Genomic DNA, 19,049 nt, shown 5'->3' with positions numbered 1-19,049 from the left:
CTGGCCTTTTAGCCTTTTTTGAAGTACTCCCACGCCTTTTCTAATTATGGTCCATACCAGGTTATTGCCAGTGTGTCTAAGCGCTGCTCATCACATGGACAGGTATAGGCAACCTGGATGCTGCTGGGACTCCGTCTCTACCTTTGGCCTGGGACTACAAGAGCTATGGAGCATCGGGGTGAAGAGAGGGTCAAGGCTGACAGCAGGGCCGCACCCTCCTCACCACCAGCCATCCTGGTTCAGGAAGGTGTGGTGCAGATAATGAAGGGCCCAACCTCCAGTTTTCCCAGCCCCTGGGAAAAGGGCCCCCCGAGTGGAATAGATGAGTCACAGACAGTCCAGGAACACAAACACCAGTATATTTTATGTGCACAATTATGAAAAGGAAGAGACAGACACAGCAGGCAATGGGCTCACAAGTCAGTCACGTGCCTTTCTCACGAGCCGTCCAGTTGGAAGACAGTCTTATCCATTTCAAAGCGCCTGTTCCAAAACTGGGGCCTCCAGCTCATCCAGGTATGGTGGCCTCAGGGTGGAAGGCACGCTCTCTGCCTTAGTCATAGTTCATGGCTAGGTCTCTCCTCTCACCCGCCTCCTGCAGCCAACACTTTGCACAGCCCAGAGCTTCAGATGTAGATTCTCACATGAACTGACCCACTCAGCAGCCTCCTGGGAGATCCATGAAGAAAGAGTAAGGGACCAGGACAAAAGGGACTCACAGACGCTCCCTATGTATTATTGCTGTGAATAAGCACAGGCCATTGTGACTCTCTGGCATGAGGAGGGGACAGGGCACTGGAAGCCTAGCAGACATCCAAAGCAACTCAACCATGCAGGGCAGCATACTTACGATCCGAAACTCTGAGATGGCTGCCTTGGGCTCAGAACATCAGAGGCTCCATAAACAGCTAACGAAATCCCCACTGCTCAGAAAGGCTTGGTAACCCCAAACTTTGTGTCCCTGTGCACTAAGGGGTTGGAGCCCTGAAGATAGCCAATAAAGCAAGAGCTGAAATCTGGGCTACACTGGGTGAGATCTGAGCCTATGGGTCTGCGGTCAGGCCTTACATTGTAGCTTCCCCTGGCTGGGGATTCTGTGCCTAGGAGGGGCCACAGGAGAACAGGGGACCCACATAAGCAGATCACATTGCTGAGTGCTGCCAGGCAAACAGATTCACTCCAGGAAACCCTTCCAACAGGGGACTAAAGGGGCTTGAGAAAAATGGTGCCAGGGAATGCCTGTAGGGCAACATCTGGAGTGCTGAGACCAGGGGCCACCCAGTGGCTTTCTCTGGTTGAGAACTGGGGTCTGAATGAATGCTGGGACACCTCAGCAAGCCACTAGACTCAGTTGTGAAGGTAAGTGTGAGGTGGCCCTAGAGAGGCATTAGGATTCAGGGAATTGAGATAACACGGAATTGGAGGAGGGGCCTATAAAATAAGGAAGTCTCACCACTTGTAGATGGAAATCAACCACTCCCATTGGGAAGCCTGAATCCCTGGAACCCACAAAGTCCTAGAATCCAGGCTACAACAAAACCAGAAGCAGCCCCCACCACACACACACAGAGAATGGTGTTTGATGATGTCTACTCAAGGAAACACTTCATTCTGCCCTGGACAGAGAGAACTGTGGGGAAGGATGCCACAGAAGGTTGAGTCTTTCTTCCAGCCCTGCTGCTGACTCTCGCCTGGTGCTCTCTGTATGCTTCAGAGACTCTCTACAGTGGCACCATCCCTTTTTAAATGATCTATAAGAAAAGGCTGACTGCTACCTCAGAGTCCCCAGGGTGGCCAAGAGGAGACTGCCACGTGGGATGGACACTCTTTGATGGACTGGCTCATCCTTTCAAAGAGTGGAGGACAAAATCAGAAGGGCCTGGAATAAGGATTCCACCTGTCCACTGCCAGCAATGGACCCATCATGGGGGCAAGCTAAGACAACCGAGCTCACAACGCCCATGAGTGTGGCAGGGCTAATACTGTTTGAGGAACAAGCTCAAAGGGTCAGCCTGGCCAGGAGGAGTTGTAGGAGGAGCAGCCCCGAGAGTTAGCTGCTGAGCTGAGGCTATGGTGGAACTCATCTTTTTCCAGAAAAGGGGTTTGTTCCAAAGAACCTTCCATGGTCTTCCATATCTAATTCTCCACGGGTCTCCAGCTAGATACCTGCTCCCCTATTTCACAGGAAGTCATATTGACTAACTGGCTTGTAAATAAACCAATGTGGGCAAATAGGACCTAGAACTCTGCCTTTTTCTCTTCCCCCCACTGTGGAGCCACAGAACACCTCTAGGCCTAGATGGGCATTGGGGGAATACTATGCATGTTTAGTGGGACCTCTGCAGGGAGGGGGCACCAGACCACCATCCCTGGGCCAGGGAGGCAGGCTGGCCCCCCGTCCCCAGATGAAGGGGGAGGGAAGGCTGCAGGAAGGCAGGTGGGGCTCATTTTAGAGCTGTGCCTCTGGCCACTGCTGTGTTCTGTAGGGAGCTGGGAGAGGGGAATCCGGATATGGTGACTGACAGAAAATGGCTGCCTGCTAGTGGGAAATGTCTTGAACGTAAGAGAAAGGGGAAACGCCACCGAACACACGGGATTGAAACCCCCAAGAGCCCAAGGTTGGTGGGGATCCAGCACCACAGGGGCCCCCCCAGAAGGCCATGGGAGCAGCATGGGGCCCTGGGGGAGGGGGAGGGGCCAGAGGACGTTTTCCCAGCCCCAGTACAAGAGCAGTGCCACCAAGCAGCCTGCTGGCTGCTGGGTCTCTCTCAGGCTGCAGCTCAGAGGCCCCTGGGGAGGTATTGGTTGCAAGCAAGCACCTGAATATTGCCTAATAGGGCCAGCCAAAGCCCAGCTGAAGCCAGGGGACAGGTGGGGTGGTGGCCCCAACAGCAGCCAAGGCCTCCTCAGACCTTGTCTCCCACCCGTGGCCCCAGAGTTCATGTCCCTTCATCAGGACAGGCCTGCTGCTTCCAAAGTCATCCACGAAGTCCAATTGTTCATCGCCCAGGCTCCAGCCCCCAGGATGGGTGGAGAGCCATGGACCAGTCCCAGTGTCCTTCTGTTGTCTGGACACCCAACTCCCCCACACTATCCCACTGCCCACCATGTGTGGTTGTGTTTGCCCTACTGGACTAAGACCCATTTGGGGGCAGGGCTTGTGCTGAACCAAGGGGTAACCCCACCAGCGTGGTCTCTCTGTCGTTGGAGTTCCTAGGAGAGGCCTTAGGTTCTCACATTAATCTTCTGAACTCAGTCGGTCTTCACGTGGCCATTGGCCAGGGCTGGCGGACTGGCAGGCTCCCCGGGCTCTGCATCCTTGTCAAAGCGTAGGCGGAGGGTGTTGCGGATGATGAACTGCTCCATGATGAGGGCCCCACAGAACCAGGGCACAGCGTACTCCAGGGTGATGAGACCCATGAAGTCAAAGTCGAACTGGGAGTAGTCCCAGGGACAGGCGTTGAACTGGCGCAGAATGAAGCCCGTGGTGAACTCCCACAGGTAGGTCCAGAGCGTGTAGATGAGGCAGCGCACCAGCAGAGGACAGCGGCCCCGTAGGCGCAGGTACATGCGCTCCACGATCAGGATGGAGGTGCCGTAGATGAAGAGGGCCCACACGCTCGTGACCCCCGGGAACTTCCAGTTAAAATTCACCACGAACTCCCAGGCTGCCGTGAACATCACCTCGCAGAAGTAGCCGTGGATGGCGTATAGGTACCAACGGGACAGCGCTGTCAGGGGCTCGGCAGAAGCCATGGTGACGACTTGGACTTCCTGCTGGGGATACAAGGAGACAGATGAGGGGAGCCATCCTGCACCTTTCCCTGCCTCCTGCTCCCCATCTCTGTGGTGACCAGGCTGGAGGGGATTTCAAATCTGCTTTTACCTTTCTCTGTCCCCTTTGGTACTAACCATAGTTTCAACCTTCTACTCTGTGGCATCACCTCAGTTCCGTCATCCCTTAGCCAAGTGGGCTTAGGAAAAGACAGGAAGAAAGCCTAACCCATTGGCTTCCCCTGAGCAACTCTACTCAAATACTATGTGGAAATGTCTACTGAACTTCGTAACATTTATGGTCATCTGAAGTCAGTTGAAGAATCAGCTGCCCTGACCCACAGGTCTCTCCCTTTCTCACCAGGCCAATCAGGGATCCTGTTTTTCTCTCCACTTCTTTCCCAACAGTTCCAGGTCACTCATATTCTGAAATGTAAGCAGTCTTCTCTCTCTCTCTCTCTCTCTCTCTCTCTCTCTCTCATATATATATATATATATATATATATATATATATATATATATATATATATACACACACACATATAAATATATGTATATTCACTATTTTAACAACTCTTGAGTCTCTTTCTCATATTTCTCTCATATATGTATCTCTATATAAAATATCAATATCATATCTATATATTACCATTTTTATAGTTTTTAAGTGTACAAATCAATAGCATTAACAACATTCATAATGTTGCACAATCATTGCTGCCATGATTTCCAGAACCTTTCTAATGTCCCAAACAGAACCTCTGCACCAGAGCTGGGATGTTGCTTAGTTGATAGGGCTTGCCTAACACCATGCAAACTGGGTGTGCTGGTATATACTTGAAATCCCACAGAGGTAGAGGTAGAAGGATTAGGTCATCTTCAGCTACATAGAGAATTCAAAGGCCAGCCTGAGCTACACGGGACCTTGTCTCAAAAAAGAGAAGAAAACTATATTGTTAAATGCCAATCCCCCGACTCCCCCTTCCTCCAACTCCTGGTGGCCATTGTTTCAGCCTCTAAATTGGACAGCTCTCATAATTTTTCTCCTGTGGCTGATTATTTGACTTAGTGTAATATTCTCCAGGTTTATGAAGGTTGTAGCCTGTATTGGAACAAGCCCCCTTTTGAAAGATCGAAGGAATTCCACTGGATGGAACATTCTGTTTCTTCACTGTTCATAGACGCCTGGATGGCTTCCATTTTTGAACTATGCTGTTACACATGGGTGAACATGCATCTATTCAAGCAAGACCTGCTTCCAGCTCTTCTGGGTCTATACCTAGAAGTAGAATCATTAGGCTACATGGTCATGTGCGGTAGCCTTTCTGAAGAACCGCTGTACTGGGTTGGAGAGGTGTCTTAGTGGTTAAGGACACTTCCAGAGGACCCGGGTTCGATTCCCAGCACCCACACGGCAGCTGTCAACTGTCTGTGACTCCAGTTCTAGGGGATCTGACACTCTGGCCTCCGTGGGCACCAGGCACACACGTGGTCCACATACATACAAAACACAGTACACATTAAAAAACAAATTCTCAAGGACTGTGGTACTGCTTTCTACATTTCACATCCTCAGCAGAACATGTACGAATTCCAGTTTCTTTGTATAACTGTCAACATTTGGCTTTTGTTTTCTCCGTAACATCCATCCTAAACTAGGTGCCTGAATATGATATCACTGCGGTCCTGTTTTATTTTTAACTGCTACGGTAGATGGGGTTTGGCTCGCCCTCTCTCACTCCCTCCTCTCTCAAACTTCACTGCCAGTCAAGGCTGGCTTCCTCCCCCGCGCTTCCCTACAGCCCTGTCTGGCTCCTAGGCTCCTGACTTTCTTCTGTCTTAGAGGGTCCGGGTCACTCATGAGGCCCCACTATCAGAAGCCGGTCTATTTACTTTCTGATGCATGGACCCCTGTGATTCAACTAGCTCTCTAACTTCTTGAATGAACTCCTTGAGTGACTGTTTTACAGTCTTGTTACCCAGGTATTGCCCCAGGCTTCTCCTCTGTCAGAGTCTAAACAACACATTTTTTTTTTTTTTTTTTTTTTTATGGAGAGGGTAGCGTGGGAGAACTCACAGTTCATCAAGAATGAGAAGTTTTATTAGCTACTAGTGGGCATCCAGCTTGACATCTACCAATCCTATCTCCCAAGGCAGGACAAGGGACAGAGGTTACCAAGATGGCATCTGCAGTTTGCCTACCTGACTGAGAATCCTAACACCAATTTTAGCTACACAGGCCTCACTGCAATAATACTTATCTACCCTAGTGCCTTAAATCACGTTTTTAAAAACTGGCACTTAATTAAAACTCATATGAAGCCAAGTGTGGCAGCATGTGCCTATAGTCCTAGCTCTTGGAAGACTGAGACAGGAAGATTGCAAGTTCCAGGCCAGCCTGGGAGATTATAGCAAGACCCTTTGTCAACACAATTAAAAAAAGGGGGACGAGAGCAAGGGTCAGTTTGCCTACCATGCAGAGGCCCTGCACTTAATTCCCAGCCCTGTGTAAACCGGGCATGGCAATATATGACCGTAATCCCAACACTTGGGAGTTGAGTAGAGGCAGGAGTTCAAGGTCATCCTTAGCTACATAGTGAGTTCTGTCCCGTCTGAGCTGCAAAAGATCTGAGAGAGGGTGGTAGGGGGGAGAAAGAGGAGGAAGGGAAGAGGGGAGGGAGGACGTCTTATTCCTATTTTATATGTGAGACTGGGAGGGAATATCTTCTTCCCCACATCTCCAGGGTCAGTAAACAAGAGTTAGACTAGACCCAGCTCTCAATCCTACTTCCAGACGCAGCCTCCTGCATAGACCTGTGTGCCTCCTGTCCCTTCCTCACTCAGAAACATGTAAGGCTCCCCCGCCCCCCGCTTTCCTAATGGAACATGATAGCACCCTCGGCCTGCCATTCAAGGCCCCAAGTATCTCTCTTCCACCTCATTCTCACCACCCAGGCCTCTCTGTCTGCCCTGTTTATCCTGTTTGGTGTGCCTTCTCTCATCCTTACAAGCACAACCCCGGTGTCTGGGTGATCTTCAGAACAAATCTCTCCTCTCCCCAGCCACAAACCCTCTTCCTCCTCTGAGTTTCCACAGTACCCCACCCCTCTGATGCAGATTATTTTGTTAAATTCCATTGATAATTTTCAGTTCCAAGCCAGACCTTATCTACTTGGTCAACACAGCCTAGACCTCTTCCTTCAGTAACACAATCAGATTCCTTCTCTTTCCTGGGCACATCTTCCTGATGCCCTGTGGTTACCTCAAGCTCTTTCTTAAATCAAACTCAGTATCTTCCCCCCAAACCAGTTTCTCTCCTTGGACCCTTCCTGATTAATGGCTCTACCAAGCAACCAGTTAGAAATGAGAAGCCCTTTGTTATCTTAACCCAAGTTTCTGGGTGTCAGGATCTATGTGTCAGGTTCATTGACACCCCACAATATGAACACAGGACTGCACTCAGCAGAGGGATGACAGTAGTTCTCAATCATCAGCAAATGCCACTAAGGATATCATCCCCAAACCATATCCGAAATCACCCATCATTTCCTATTGTAGCTCGGGCTTCCGTGGATCAGAAGATCTCAGCTGGCCTAAGTCATGAGGCTGTGAGTCATCTGAGGCTCTGTTCTGTGCTCAGCTGGGGAGGTTAAACTGGAGTGACTATGCTCCATCAGTTCTCATCTTCGTCCTGGACACAGTAGACTGGCACTTATCTCATGGTAAGTGACAAGTCATAAGTCCGAGAACAAGTTGACCCAACCACACAAGTGTTTGTCACTCTGGCCAAGAGGAAGAAAGAAGGGAGGGAAGTCACTATTAATGGTCCAGGGGTACAGCTGAAGATAAGGAATAATGTCTAATGTTCTATAATACAGTAGGCTAGCTAAGGTTGATTGCGATTCCTCGTGTATCTCAAAATACCGAGCTGGGAGGATTTTGAGTGCTCTCAAAAAAAAAAAAAAAAAAAAAAAAATGACATGTTTCAGGCGATAGTGCCATTTACCCTGATCAGATTATACATTGTGTACATGTATGGAAATGTCACACTATACCTCATAAATACGAAAATTTACTATATGTCCCTTAAAGAGTTGTGTGTTTGGCAGGGTCTGATGTATCCCGGTTTGGCCCTTGAATTCACTGTGTAGCCAAAGATAACCTTGAACTTCTGGTCTTCTTGCCTCAACCTACCAAGTGCTGGGATTACAGGCGTGTGTCACGGCACAGTGCACAGTGATGCCATGGGAATCGAACCCATGGCTTCCTGTATCCTAGGCAATCAATCAGCTAAGCTCTATCTTCAGCTCCCATTCAACATATTTTTAATATTATCATTATTTAAATTCTTTTCAAAAATAAAAAGGCAGCCCATTTTTTTTTAAAAGCCCTTAGGCTTAAGGCATGTCTGCGAACATCTCATTGGTCAGAGTCAGTCACGTGGTAAAGCTAGTAGCCCCTGCACTTGGCACCTTTTGAATCTCTTGGGAATCCATCTCCTTGTTGCTGCTGTCCTGGTTCAACGGCATCTCACCCGGCAGCGCTAAAGTCTCCCAGCCTTGTCTTGCCTACTTCCAGTTCAAATCCATAGCCAAAGTGTCGAGTGCAGGTGCTCCCCATTAAAAGCAAATGTGCGCATCTTCAACATCAGCATCCCTCAGAGATAGCTGGCAAAGTCCTCCTGGGCCCAGCTCTGCCTCTGGATCCTGGCCAGCTCCGTGCTTTGGATCCCAGCATCACTGTTTTTACTGGGATGCTCTTCCCATTTGCTGCCTTTGCACCCCCTACCCGCATCTGCCACAGTCCACGAACCTCCCGTTCTGCGAGACTCGAGTGCTGTCCACCGACCTGTGCGCCACCTCCATGCACCTTGTTCATCTGTCCCAACAGCCCACCCTCACTTTGCTGTGATTCATCCAAAAGCTAACGCCAGTAACCATCTGAGGAACATTTCACACAATGCAAAGAGAAAAGGTCAGGATTTGAAGCTGTGGAGTTAACATAGGATTTTGCAAGGGTGTATTCCTGTGTAAATGCGCAAAACATTCAGCACAAATTATCACTGGATGAAATTATATATGATTCTTCATTACATTCGTCTGTATATTCGAAACTTGACAAATAAAATGGGCCCAAGGAAACCTGAAGTCATGCAGAACTGATGTAGGTTTCTCCGTCCTGTGCTAACCTCAGCATAATTCACAACTTAGATGTGAACACCGTGTAGTGACTGAGCTCAGCAACCCTACATCCTAACTGTTTGGGCCTGAGTCCTCCTGCCTTGATATCCCAAATCTGTAAGATCCTTGGCAAGCTACCTCCTGCATCCAGCCTCAGCTTCCTTTTAAATAAAGCAGGGGTCATATAAATGACCACCAGTTATTGTGAGGATGAATTATCTAGCTGCTACTAAACACTGCAAATAAAGGCTATAGCAATGGCTCAGGTTAAGACCACTTGCTGTTCTTCCAGAGGACTAGGTACCCAGCACCCACATGGTGGTTTACAACTGATCATAACTCAAGTTCCAGGAGGTCCAATGTCCTCTTCTAGCGTCTGTAGTAACTTCATGCATATGGTACACTTACATACATGCAGGCAAACACATATATAAAATTAAAAAATCTTAAAGCATGCACACACACACACACACACACACACCCCTGCTAAGATCCTGTCCTTTCTGGAATAGCCTCGCTTGCTCTTAGGGTCACCTTCCACTTTAGGCAGTGTCACTATGCCCCTGCCCTAGTCAGCTTGCTGGCAGCTTTCCCTGCTAAGCAGGCTTACGAGACACTGAGCCACGGGACCAGGAAACCCTGTGAAACAATAGTCGCACACACATAGCCTGGGAGAGCAAATGTGAGGTCCCTGCTTCCCTGTGGCTGCCCACAGCTGAATTAAGAGGAAAGGGCAGCCCTGAGGGTCAGGCTTGAAAATGGATAGAATAAACGAGGCAAGCTTCCCAGGACAGCCTTGCAAAGTTCCACTGCTTTGTACATGTCCTCCACAGACCAAGAGAGAACAGACTTGGGTCACAGGGAAGCACAGGAGGGGCTGACAGGTTTAAGGCAGGTGGTCCAGGCAGAGTTCCAAGACTACTGGGCCTCCTAACCTGACTCAGGCCCCTTAGGATCAGGCCTGTCTACTTGCCCTGCACTCAAGCCCCTGACTCCTCCCTAGGCAGGTCAGACCTTGTCCAAGGGGTGGGGTCAGGGGAACACAAAGCTCCCTGGGATGGGGAGCTTCCCACTCAAAGGTCTCCCCTAGAGCAACTGGATATGACTATGTGGATCTCCTCACAAGCCAACATGTGTGTGTGTGTGTGTGTGTGTGTGTGTGTGTGTGTGTGTGTGTGTGTGTGTGTGTTTAGGGATCAAACCCAGGACCTTGGACACGCTAGGCCAGTGTCTTGCTACTGCACTCCTTCCCCGACCCAATCCTCCTGCTTCTTCATGCTGACTTTAAATCCCATTCTACTTGTCTCTGAGCCCGCCTTCCTAGAATGGCCAAGAATGGTTTCTCAGCTGGGAACTGCCAGCTCCAACTTTCCCAGGTGACCTGGAAGAGCTAGACCTCAGAAATTTATCAGAGGAAACAAGATGGAAGGAGTTCATGTCTAAGGACGAGAGGAGCCTGGGAGAAAAGGGAGGCAGCTCAGAGAAAAAGGGGGAGGACAGAAGAGAGGGAAGCCCTCAGCCTGGCTCCATTTCTTGTCAGCAGGAAGCACCTGGGCAGATGGAGGGACGCATACCTAAGCAAGGTCAGACCTTGTCCAAGGGGTGGGGTCAGGGGAACACAGCTGGTCTGCGCTGTGATGTGAGCAGCTCAAAGAGTGGCTGGGGGCAGAAGACAAGAGGATGTGAGAGTCTCTTGGGTTGGAATACAGCCCTGTGTGGCGGGAGGTGCTCAGATGAAAGAGAGCATCTCAGAACATCACCCTCAACTCCCGTTTCTAATAACCGTAAATGCTATGCCCGAATTGTGTCTAGGACAGGCTCATCCATCCTCTCCTGGGTCCGACAGGCCTGCTCCTTGTCCTGCCCTCCCTTCCCCTTCTGCCCCTTCCAATAACTCCTTGCTCAGGTCTGTAGTCAGAGCCCTGGGAAATCTACAGCAGGAGCCAGCAGCTCCATGGGTGGTGGCCCCGTTCTCCTGATGATAAGTACCACTATTCTAAGGACCGTGACATAAAGATGGGACAGCCCAAAGGTAATCGGGGTGGCACAGGAGAGAGTGTGGCCAGGATTGGAAGCATGAGGGAAATATTTGGAGACTGTGGATGGTTTCACCCTACTCATGCCTGTTGGTGAAAGAACACAGTGTCCCCGAGAAGGATCAAAACTCAAGTGATTTGTCAGTGTGAGGGAAGAAGTGGTGGGCGGGGTCAAGGGAGCTGGCTTCTTGCATCCTGTTCCCAGGAATATCTCATCCGAAGCTCTCAGAATCCGCTGAGGCTCTAACGCAGGGCAGCGTCACACAGAATGGGCAATGGAGACGGGTGAATCAGCCTTAAAGAGACCAGGATAGACAAAGCCAGATGGAATGGCCGTCTTGGTTTTCCCATAAATTCTGATTTTATTCCAGGAAGTTAAGATGCTGTAACACAATGGCTCTAAGGATTCCTGCCCAGGGGAGCATCTTGCTAGGCTTGAAATCCCATTTTCTTCCCGAGCTTCACTCCTCACACTGAAGCACCCAGATCACTACTATTCCATGCTCTGAGGAGCCACACAAGCCTATCTAGGAGATCTCTGGGAGAAGATCTTGAGTTCTGTCCCTAGTAGGATTGGGACTGAGGGTCGGAGGAGTCAAGGACGGTGGGGGGTGGGGTGGAGGGCAGGAGTGCAATCATTCTACATCTGTTCTATTGGCAGATCTGAAATGGCCTTGGACATCCCTTGTCATCAAGATAGAGGAAGAAAAACAGACACACTTCAGGGCCAGACTGAGTCAAAGGAGGCCAGTTCCTGTGGCCAGTGGCTAGCTCAGATGCCACCAACTTCTACCCTTCTTTCTTTTGACAGGCCCCTGGATCAGTGACCCTGAAGGTCTTGATGAGGTAGTTCCCTTACCTCTCAAGTGACAATAAATACCAGGTGTTCTCAGCACTTACTTGTTTTAACTCAGGGAATTCTGAAGCCCATTTTACAGAGCGGGGGGGGGGGGGGGGGGGGGATGTAGTGGGTAGCCATTCCAGCCTTGATCTGGAAGTTCCAACCCCCATTGAGGCTTCGGTAACTGTCAGGCGGGACCAAGAGAGGACCCTGAAGACCCGAGATCCGGATGCGCCGGCTCTCTTGGTTCCTGGACCCTGGACACTGGAGGTAGACCGAGCAGAGTTCTCCAGAGAATACCTCTGGACTGCGCCACGCCTTTCCCAGACTCTGGAAACTATTCATTCACTTGTTAGTTACCCCACAAAATAAACCTCCCTTTTAACTACATGGAGTGGCCTTAATAATTTCACACCAATAGGGGAGTCAAAAAGACAGAAAGAGGTTAAATAATTAGCCTATGTTTTTACAGCACTAAATGGCTGGACTAGGAACTAAATCCTCATAAGTCTGGCTCCAGAGTCTTCATCCCTAATCAGCATCCTGTGCTCCAAAGACTGGTTCCAGGCTCCTCGGAGGTACTACATCTTCCAAGGTGCTGTCTCTAGATACTGAGAGGCATCTGGAGTACCAAGAAGATCCATGGAAATGGATGTGTGCTTCTCACTAGTCCATCCAGCACGTTCAGAACTAAGTGTTAGACATATCACAGGCTCCTGGCCTATTTCTCAGACCAAATTCTGGCAGGAGCCATGCATAAGTACTCCAAGGTCAAAGCTAACCCTCACAGGACTACGGCAGCAGCCAACCTTTGGGACCTCAAGTCATGAGCCATCTAAAGACCCTTTGCCAGGGCACACATTACCTAGTGCTTTCCTAACTGCCAATCCACCCTGGTATGGCAATCTGAGACAGCTCAGCCTTGCTCTGGAAATGCCAGCCAAGAGCAGTGGCCTGTGTACAGGATGTCCAGAGGAGCCATCTGTCCAGAGCAACAACAGCCAGGGTGTCAGAAACCATCCCACACAACACTTGGGAAGGATTCAGACACTGAGCACATCCTAGGTGGGAAGGATAGCGGTGGAAGTGTTCTGGGGAACATGAGAGGGCCTGGGAAATGGGGTTTGTCCTGGCCCAGAGATTCACTGGGCTTGGGAAGCCATGGGCACCTTGCAGGTTGGGGCCACGGGCTAGGCATCCTGTGCACTGTCTAGAATGCTCTTCTCGGGCCTCCACGTGGCCGTCTCTCTGTTGTCTGAGACTCAGGTCTCCACTCAGCTGTCACCCTTCTGAGACCTTCCCTGAGCCCCCAGTCAAAAGTGGACTTTTTATTATTCAAATTATCCAGTCTTATTTTCTTTGTAGCCCTTTCCAATAGTGTGCTACTTGCTCCAACTGCAGTGAGAATTCTATAAGGGGTGAGGCTTAGTTTTCTTCCCTGATGCCTGGCAATGATGCCTAATAGTTTCTGGGGTAGATGAATGAATAGATGGATGGGTGGATGGATTGACGGGTAGATGGAAAGCTAGGCCCAAGCAGACCCAAGGCCTTAAACACGATAAGAATAGGTATATAGAGCTAGCTAGCTCAGTCTTTCTCCTTTCCTTTATTTGGGAAATATAGTCTTTTAAGATGTTTTAATTCTAAAATTTAAAAATATCTTATTTTGTTCAATTACTAAAGTAACATGTGCTCACTGCTAAAATTTAAATATTATAGGAAGAAATGACTTAGTGACCCAAAGAACTCCCCCCCCCCCCCCGCACATCCCACTTCTTAGAGAAAGTCACTATTAATGGTGCCTTCTGCAGCCACCCTGATTAAACTGTTGCAGAAGAAGCCAACCCTGGCACCACAGAAAGGAAGAGCACTCATAACGAAACCGAAACCACAGAGCCGGTGTCTGTCCCCTCTGCAGCCCCCCAGGTGCCCTTTCTAAGTCACTGAAAAGTACAGTCTGCCCCCTGCCATTTCACGCAGCTCAGAACCGTCTTTGCCGAGTTCTACAGCCTATGTGCTCATCCTTACAATAGCTATACAATATCCCACCAAGTGGAAAACTGTAATTGCCTTGACTAATATGTTCAACAAAGGTAATAATTGTTTTCCATTTCCCCTATTACAGAGAACACCACGGAAATACCTTTCATGCCTGTAACAAAAGAAATTTAGTCATTGTCTTCTTTGAGACTATTTCATAGTAAAAGATCCCTCCCTTCCTTTCTTCCTTCCTTCCTTTCTTTCTTCCACCATATTTCTTTATTTGAAACAGAGTCTCATTGATTCAAGGCTGGCCTCAAACTACTGATCCTCTTGCCCCTCAGCTAAAGACATGCACCCCACCCCCACACACACACACACATTCAGATAGCTTTCTTGTTCTCTTTTTTTCTTTCTTCCTGCCTTCTCTCTGCTTCTCCAACCCAGACAGGGCCTTGCTATATAGCCTAGACTGGCCTTTATCCATATATCTGCCTGTCTCTGCCCTCCAAGTGGGGGTTTACAGGCATATGTTCCCATGCTTGGCATGAAAGATCTCTTCATGAGTAATTTCAGATGTGGAACTATTGGATCAAAGGTGTGACAGTCTTCGGACTAATGGTGTAGATTACTATGGCAACCTGTGCCATGTGATGAGTAGGTCTCACATCTGGGTCACTACATCACCACGGTGACCTCCATGAACATCTTCCTCCTCCCAGTCCCCCTCAAGACCAGGTTCGCTCATCCTGTTCTGGCTGCAAATCAACTCAAGAACACCCCCTTAAACAACCTGTTAGTAGCACACTGACTTTGCAAGCATAAGCAGACAGGTAAACAGGTTCTAACCCTCAGCTAGGAAAGCTGAGATCTACCTACAGCTGAGAAATAATCCAGTTGCCCTGTTCCCCCTCCCTGCATACACCAGGATGGAATCAACTCTAGGCTCCAAGAGACTAGCCCATGACCTCTTTAGAGGCTGTCCAATCCAGATGGTCTCAGTGCCAAGACAGCAGTAGTGTCTACTGCCTGCCCTGCCTCATTGGAACTTCCTTCTTTCTGGTCCCCGACCCCACCACTGTATTGTCTGCTCTGCACTGACAGAATGGCCTTCAGGCCTCTGGGGCTTGGGGATATTCAATTATCATTCTTTAAAGTATCATCAAGGAAAAGCCAGAGGCAGAGACAGGGATAGAGGCCAGATGGAGACAGACAGGTACACTCTGCAGTCAAGGCCTTTTACCCTATGTAGGGCTTGTCTGAACTAAGGAGCCTCTGCTGAAAGCGAGAGGACTTGCCCTGCTGGCTCCTGGTCCCGTTCATGGTATCTAAGACCCTGGAGGCGCTACCCAACTCCTTCAGGGCCAGTACATTAACTGCTCTCAGTGTGAGGGCAGAATTCAGATTCTAGGTAAGGCACAGCCCTCATCACTGTTTGGATGGAAAGCCTCTTGAGGAAAAAGAATATGAGTGTCTGGTTTTATCTCTGTCAGCCAAGCTGGGTCTGGCTCAGTTTTAGAAGCTATAAGACAGCTCCAACAGTGACATGGCCTGAAACTGCTCAGCGCTCCCCTCCCATTCCAGAATTGTAGCCCTGTGACAAGCCCTTGGACAGGAAACAGGCTGAGAACTGGAACCTCAAGACCTGTACCCATGCTGATGAGGTGCCAAATGGGGAGGCAGACAGGGCCAGTGATTCTCACATCTGGGGCACACTCACTTAACTCAGCCTTGACCGCAGGGCTGGGAACAGACATCAGGATCGCTGTGCAGCTGTGTCCTGGTTTAACCTTGTCTTGGTATCAGACTGGACCTTGGTGCCATTGTCAGTGATGTGGACAAGCATTCACTCCAGAGCTCAGCTAACTCTTGGCTGGTTGGCTGGCAGCTTCCAGGTGTCTCTGGGAATGGAAGAGGAGGCCATCGTTAGCTTAACCCACCCCCAGGCGCTGAGCCACCAGGACAACTGAAAGGTAGATCTAAGACCAAGAACTCAGCAACAGGCCACCAAGGTTCCTTTCCTAGAACCATTCTGTCATCCTTTCTGCTCAGGGCAGGTCAACTCAGACATCAGAGGCTGGGATGGTTCCCTGACGATCGTCTGGAAGGGTTAGGACTCAGGGGCATTTTGTAGCACGCATGAATGGATGCACGCTTTGAAGCCTAAAAGAAGATACCATTTTTTAGAATCCAGCTCCCTTCTCAGCTTCAAATCATACCTCACCATGCAGTGGAGACATCTCTTTGCAAGGGTAGTCAAGAGCTTCATGGAAGGCAGTCAACACAGGATATTTGGTTTAGCATTTAGAGAATGAAGTGTACCACACAAGCAGAGAAAGGCAGAAAGTGTATGAAGTACCTCCCCACTCCCAACCTGAGTTGAGCCTGGTAGTATACCCCTTTAATCCTAGCACTCAGAAGACTTAGGCAGAAGAAATTTCCCGAGTTCAATGTCAGCCGGGGCTACACAGTCAGTCCATGTCCAAGAAGCAAACATATCAGCAAAAAGCCCCAAACCTTACCTGCAATCCACTACCGTAATATTCTTCTCAACATATTAATAACCAGACTATTGGTGAGATCCTTTATGGTAAGGTTGAGAACTGGCTATAAGCTGATATGAATCTTACATCATATGGCCGTTTGCCACATACATTCTCTCAGCAACATCCCTGAGACATTTTTTTTTTCCTTTTTACAATACTGAGGATTGGACCCAGGACTTGACATATGCCAGGCAAGGTCTTGACCATCGAGTTATATCCCCAGATCTTTAAAAATTGTCTACCTTGAGGAAGAAACACACAACCCTCCTACCTCCCAGAAGATAGAATTACAGGCTTGGCTAGCAAGACTAGCAAGACTTGACCATTGACTTCACGAAGACTCCAGAATTACCTTGTTCCAAAACGAAGGTACCAGAGCTGCCTTCCTGCTCCCTTTGATACAGAGCCATTCTGCAGGTTCCCAGATGGGACTTGGCCCAGCACATGCGGCCATTTAAAAGCTGACAATAATGTGGAGGGGCGGGCTGAGAGGTGGCACTATCACCCCCACGAATGGGTAGAACACAGAGGTGCCGATTTGTACATCTTCCTCCCTCCCAGAGGCTCTGAGTGGAAGCCAATCCTCTCCTATTGTCACCTAAGCTGACAACGTGTAAAGGCAGCAGAGTGTTGACAAGAGCAAGTTTGAGGGTAGGGGCTAAAACATGCCCTGCCAAGACTGCTTTAGGGACACACCTGTCCCCATGTCTGCTCTTTCCCTGGCCCCCCAGGCCTCTGCACAGAGAAAAGTGAAGGCACATGCTGTGTGTGCATGTGTAGGCTGCTATGCTCAGCCTTGTCTATCTCTCCCCAACTCCCCCATAAACAGGAAGCTCAGCCCTCTCTCGCCTGTTCATCTTCCTCCCCTCTCCTGGCTGCCTGACTGGGGAGGGGGCAAAGGTCACCCTGGCACCTACCTATCATCTTGAGGAAAGAGTCCTAATGAGGCATGTTCCATATCCTCCGCCACTAGCACCCCCATGACATGTGGCCTGGAGAGTTCAATCCCACCCTTGGGCACTTCCCCTTTCCTGGGGCCTAGGCAGGCCACAGCAACAGCACATGTCAAAACAGAAACAGAAACCAAAAACCACATCCTGCTCCTTCAGCCTGGTGCTGCAGCCCTCTGCAGCCAGCAGGAGACGACTCCACTGTGGGCGGTCAGAACGGGCCTCTCTGGGAATCCACCTCTGGCTGGATACCTCCTGCTTCTTGGTCTGCTGGCTTTTTCTCAGGGGCGGGTAAGATGCTAGGGTCATAGGAGTCCCACCTTTTCCTGCAAGTACACAAGCTGTCCCCAGAACCCTCTCATACTCCAGCCTTATCCAGGGGACAGAAGCTCTGGGGCTCTTTTGTGGGTCACATAGCCCGAGTCAGAAGCTGGGGCAGCGTGTGAATGTGCCAAGTGCCCTCAGGCAGAGTCGGACCTTCTCAAGCTTATCAACTCTTGTGAATCTCTTAGGACACCTGTAGAGCAGGGAGGTGGTGGTGGAGACAGCTACTAAGGCATGGGACATTAAAAGATGTGGTTATATCTACATGCCTGATTCAAACCCCAGGCCTCAGGCACCTCACCCCTTGGAAGCCCAGTGCATTGTGCCTTCAAGCTGCTTCCCTCCTGAACCTCATCTTCAAGGCCCATGTCTACTCAGATCTTGCATATAGTGTGGTCTCCTCAGTCTATCCTGTGGCCAGTTATTTTGTACAAGTTTCTTTCCAGTTTCTCCATTAGCGTGCTTGAGACATTCCTGGGAGAGGGAAGGATCAGAGATTAGCACTCAGTTTCAAGCCCTCTCTCTCTAGCCCTCCTCCGCAGCCTACAGACTCCTACTCTTTCTCCTTTCTTTCTTTCTCCTGCTCTGTGAGGCCATCCCCAGCCTCTGGGTCATCCTGTCATTACGTTCCCATGAGACTTTGACCATGTTTCCACAAAACATGTCATCCCGTTTGAAAATAACCTCACGTGTGTTTATTTCCCTTCCCACAGGATGAATTCCTGGAGACCACAGATCTTCTATTGGACAGCGAGACAAGCAGAATTAGAGAGGGGTTCAGCTAAATTCTCGGGTGATTGAGTCATCTACTTGGTATTAACCAAAGCCAGCAATGCCCGGAGTTTGTCTGTAATATCTAGGGCACCTTCATGGAAAGGGAGCTCTCCCATTAAGCAGCATCGAGAGGGGTCTACAGGGCTGTCTTTGCAGACGAGAGGAGCAAAAGGGTGTTCCTCTCCTTCTTCCATGTCCAAGCGTCATCACAGACCGGAAGTGGGTGTCATGAGTCTGGACAACACAGGAGATCTGTCTGAAAGCACATAGGGAGAGTGAGGTTGGGAACCGTGTCCCAGGCGGGCATCCCTGGGGACATTACAGGCTCCTAACTGCATAGGCAGAGGTTTGGTAGGTCCAGGTCAGAGGATACAAAACCGGTTCTGTTGTCGCTACAATGTGCACGGGCAGTCAGTTCTCATGAAGAGGATTCATTTCCCAAAGAGGTTTAGCCAGCAGCTGCTGGCAGGAAAGTCCCCTGCATCCTTTTCTCTCCTCTGTAACTATTTAGGGTAAGCTGGGCTTGCAGGATTCAGTCTGCTTCTCTGACTGGCATCTAAATCCTCCCACCTCCTCTGTCTCCATGGGCTGCGACCTAAGAAGGGAGCCAGACAGGGGTAGACAACACCATCCTCGTCATTTGC

The 19,049-nt window shown here is 49.6% G+C and overlaps 1 protein-coding gene across 14 annotated transcripts in view; it reads right to left on the bottom strand.

The window, feature by feature from the left end:
* Positions 1-337: 337 nt before the first annotated feature.
* The window catches only part of Tmem229b (transmembrane protein 229B), a 45,059-nt gene continuing 26,347 nt past the window's right edge, over positions 338-19,049 (bottom strand). For 7 of the 14 annotated variants that reach the window (XM_052739484.1, XM_052739481.1, XM_052739476.1 and 4 more), the window contains 2 exons: positions 15,532-15,712; positions 338-3,777 (listed from right to left, as the gene is read on the bottom strand). In XM_052739484.1, the coding sequence (XP_052595444.1) occupies positions 3,253-3,756 (504 nt within the window). In that variant the 5' untranslated portion in view covers positions 3,757-3,777; positions 15,532-15,712 and the 3' untranslated portion in view covers positions 338-3,252. Of the gene's footprint in view, positions 3,778-15,531; positions 15,713-17,932; positions 18,472-18,496; positions 18,662-19,049 lie in introns of those variants that run through there. The other 7 variants (XM_052739479.1, XM_052739485.1, XM_052739480.1 and 4 more) reach the window with 6 other exon arrangements.

The sequence above is a fragment of the Peromyscus californicus genome, unplaced genomic scaffold, assembly GCF_007827085.1.
Source record: "Peromyscus californicus insignis strain IS unplaced genomic scaffold, ASM782708v3 Scaffold_15__1_contigs__length_86483966, whole genome shotgun sequence".
Lineage (NCBI taxonomy): Eukaryota > Metazoa > Chordata > Mammalia > Rodentia > Cricetidae > Peromyscus > Peromyscus californicus.
This window is presented reverse-complemented; position numbering and strand designations above follow the sequence as displayed.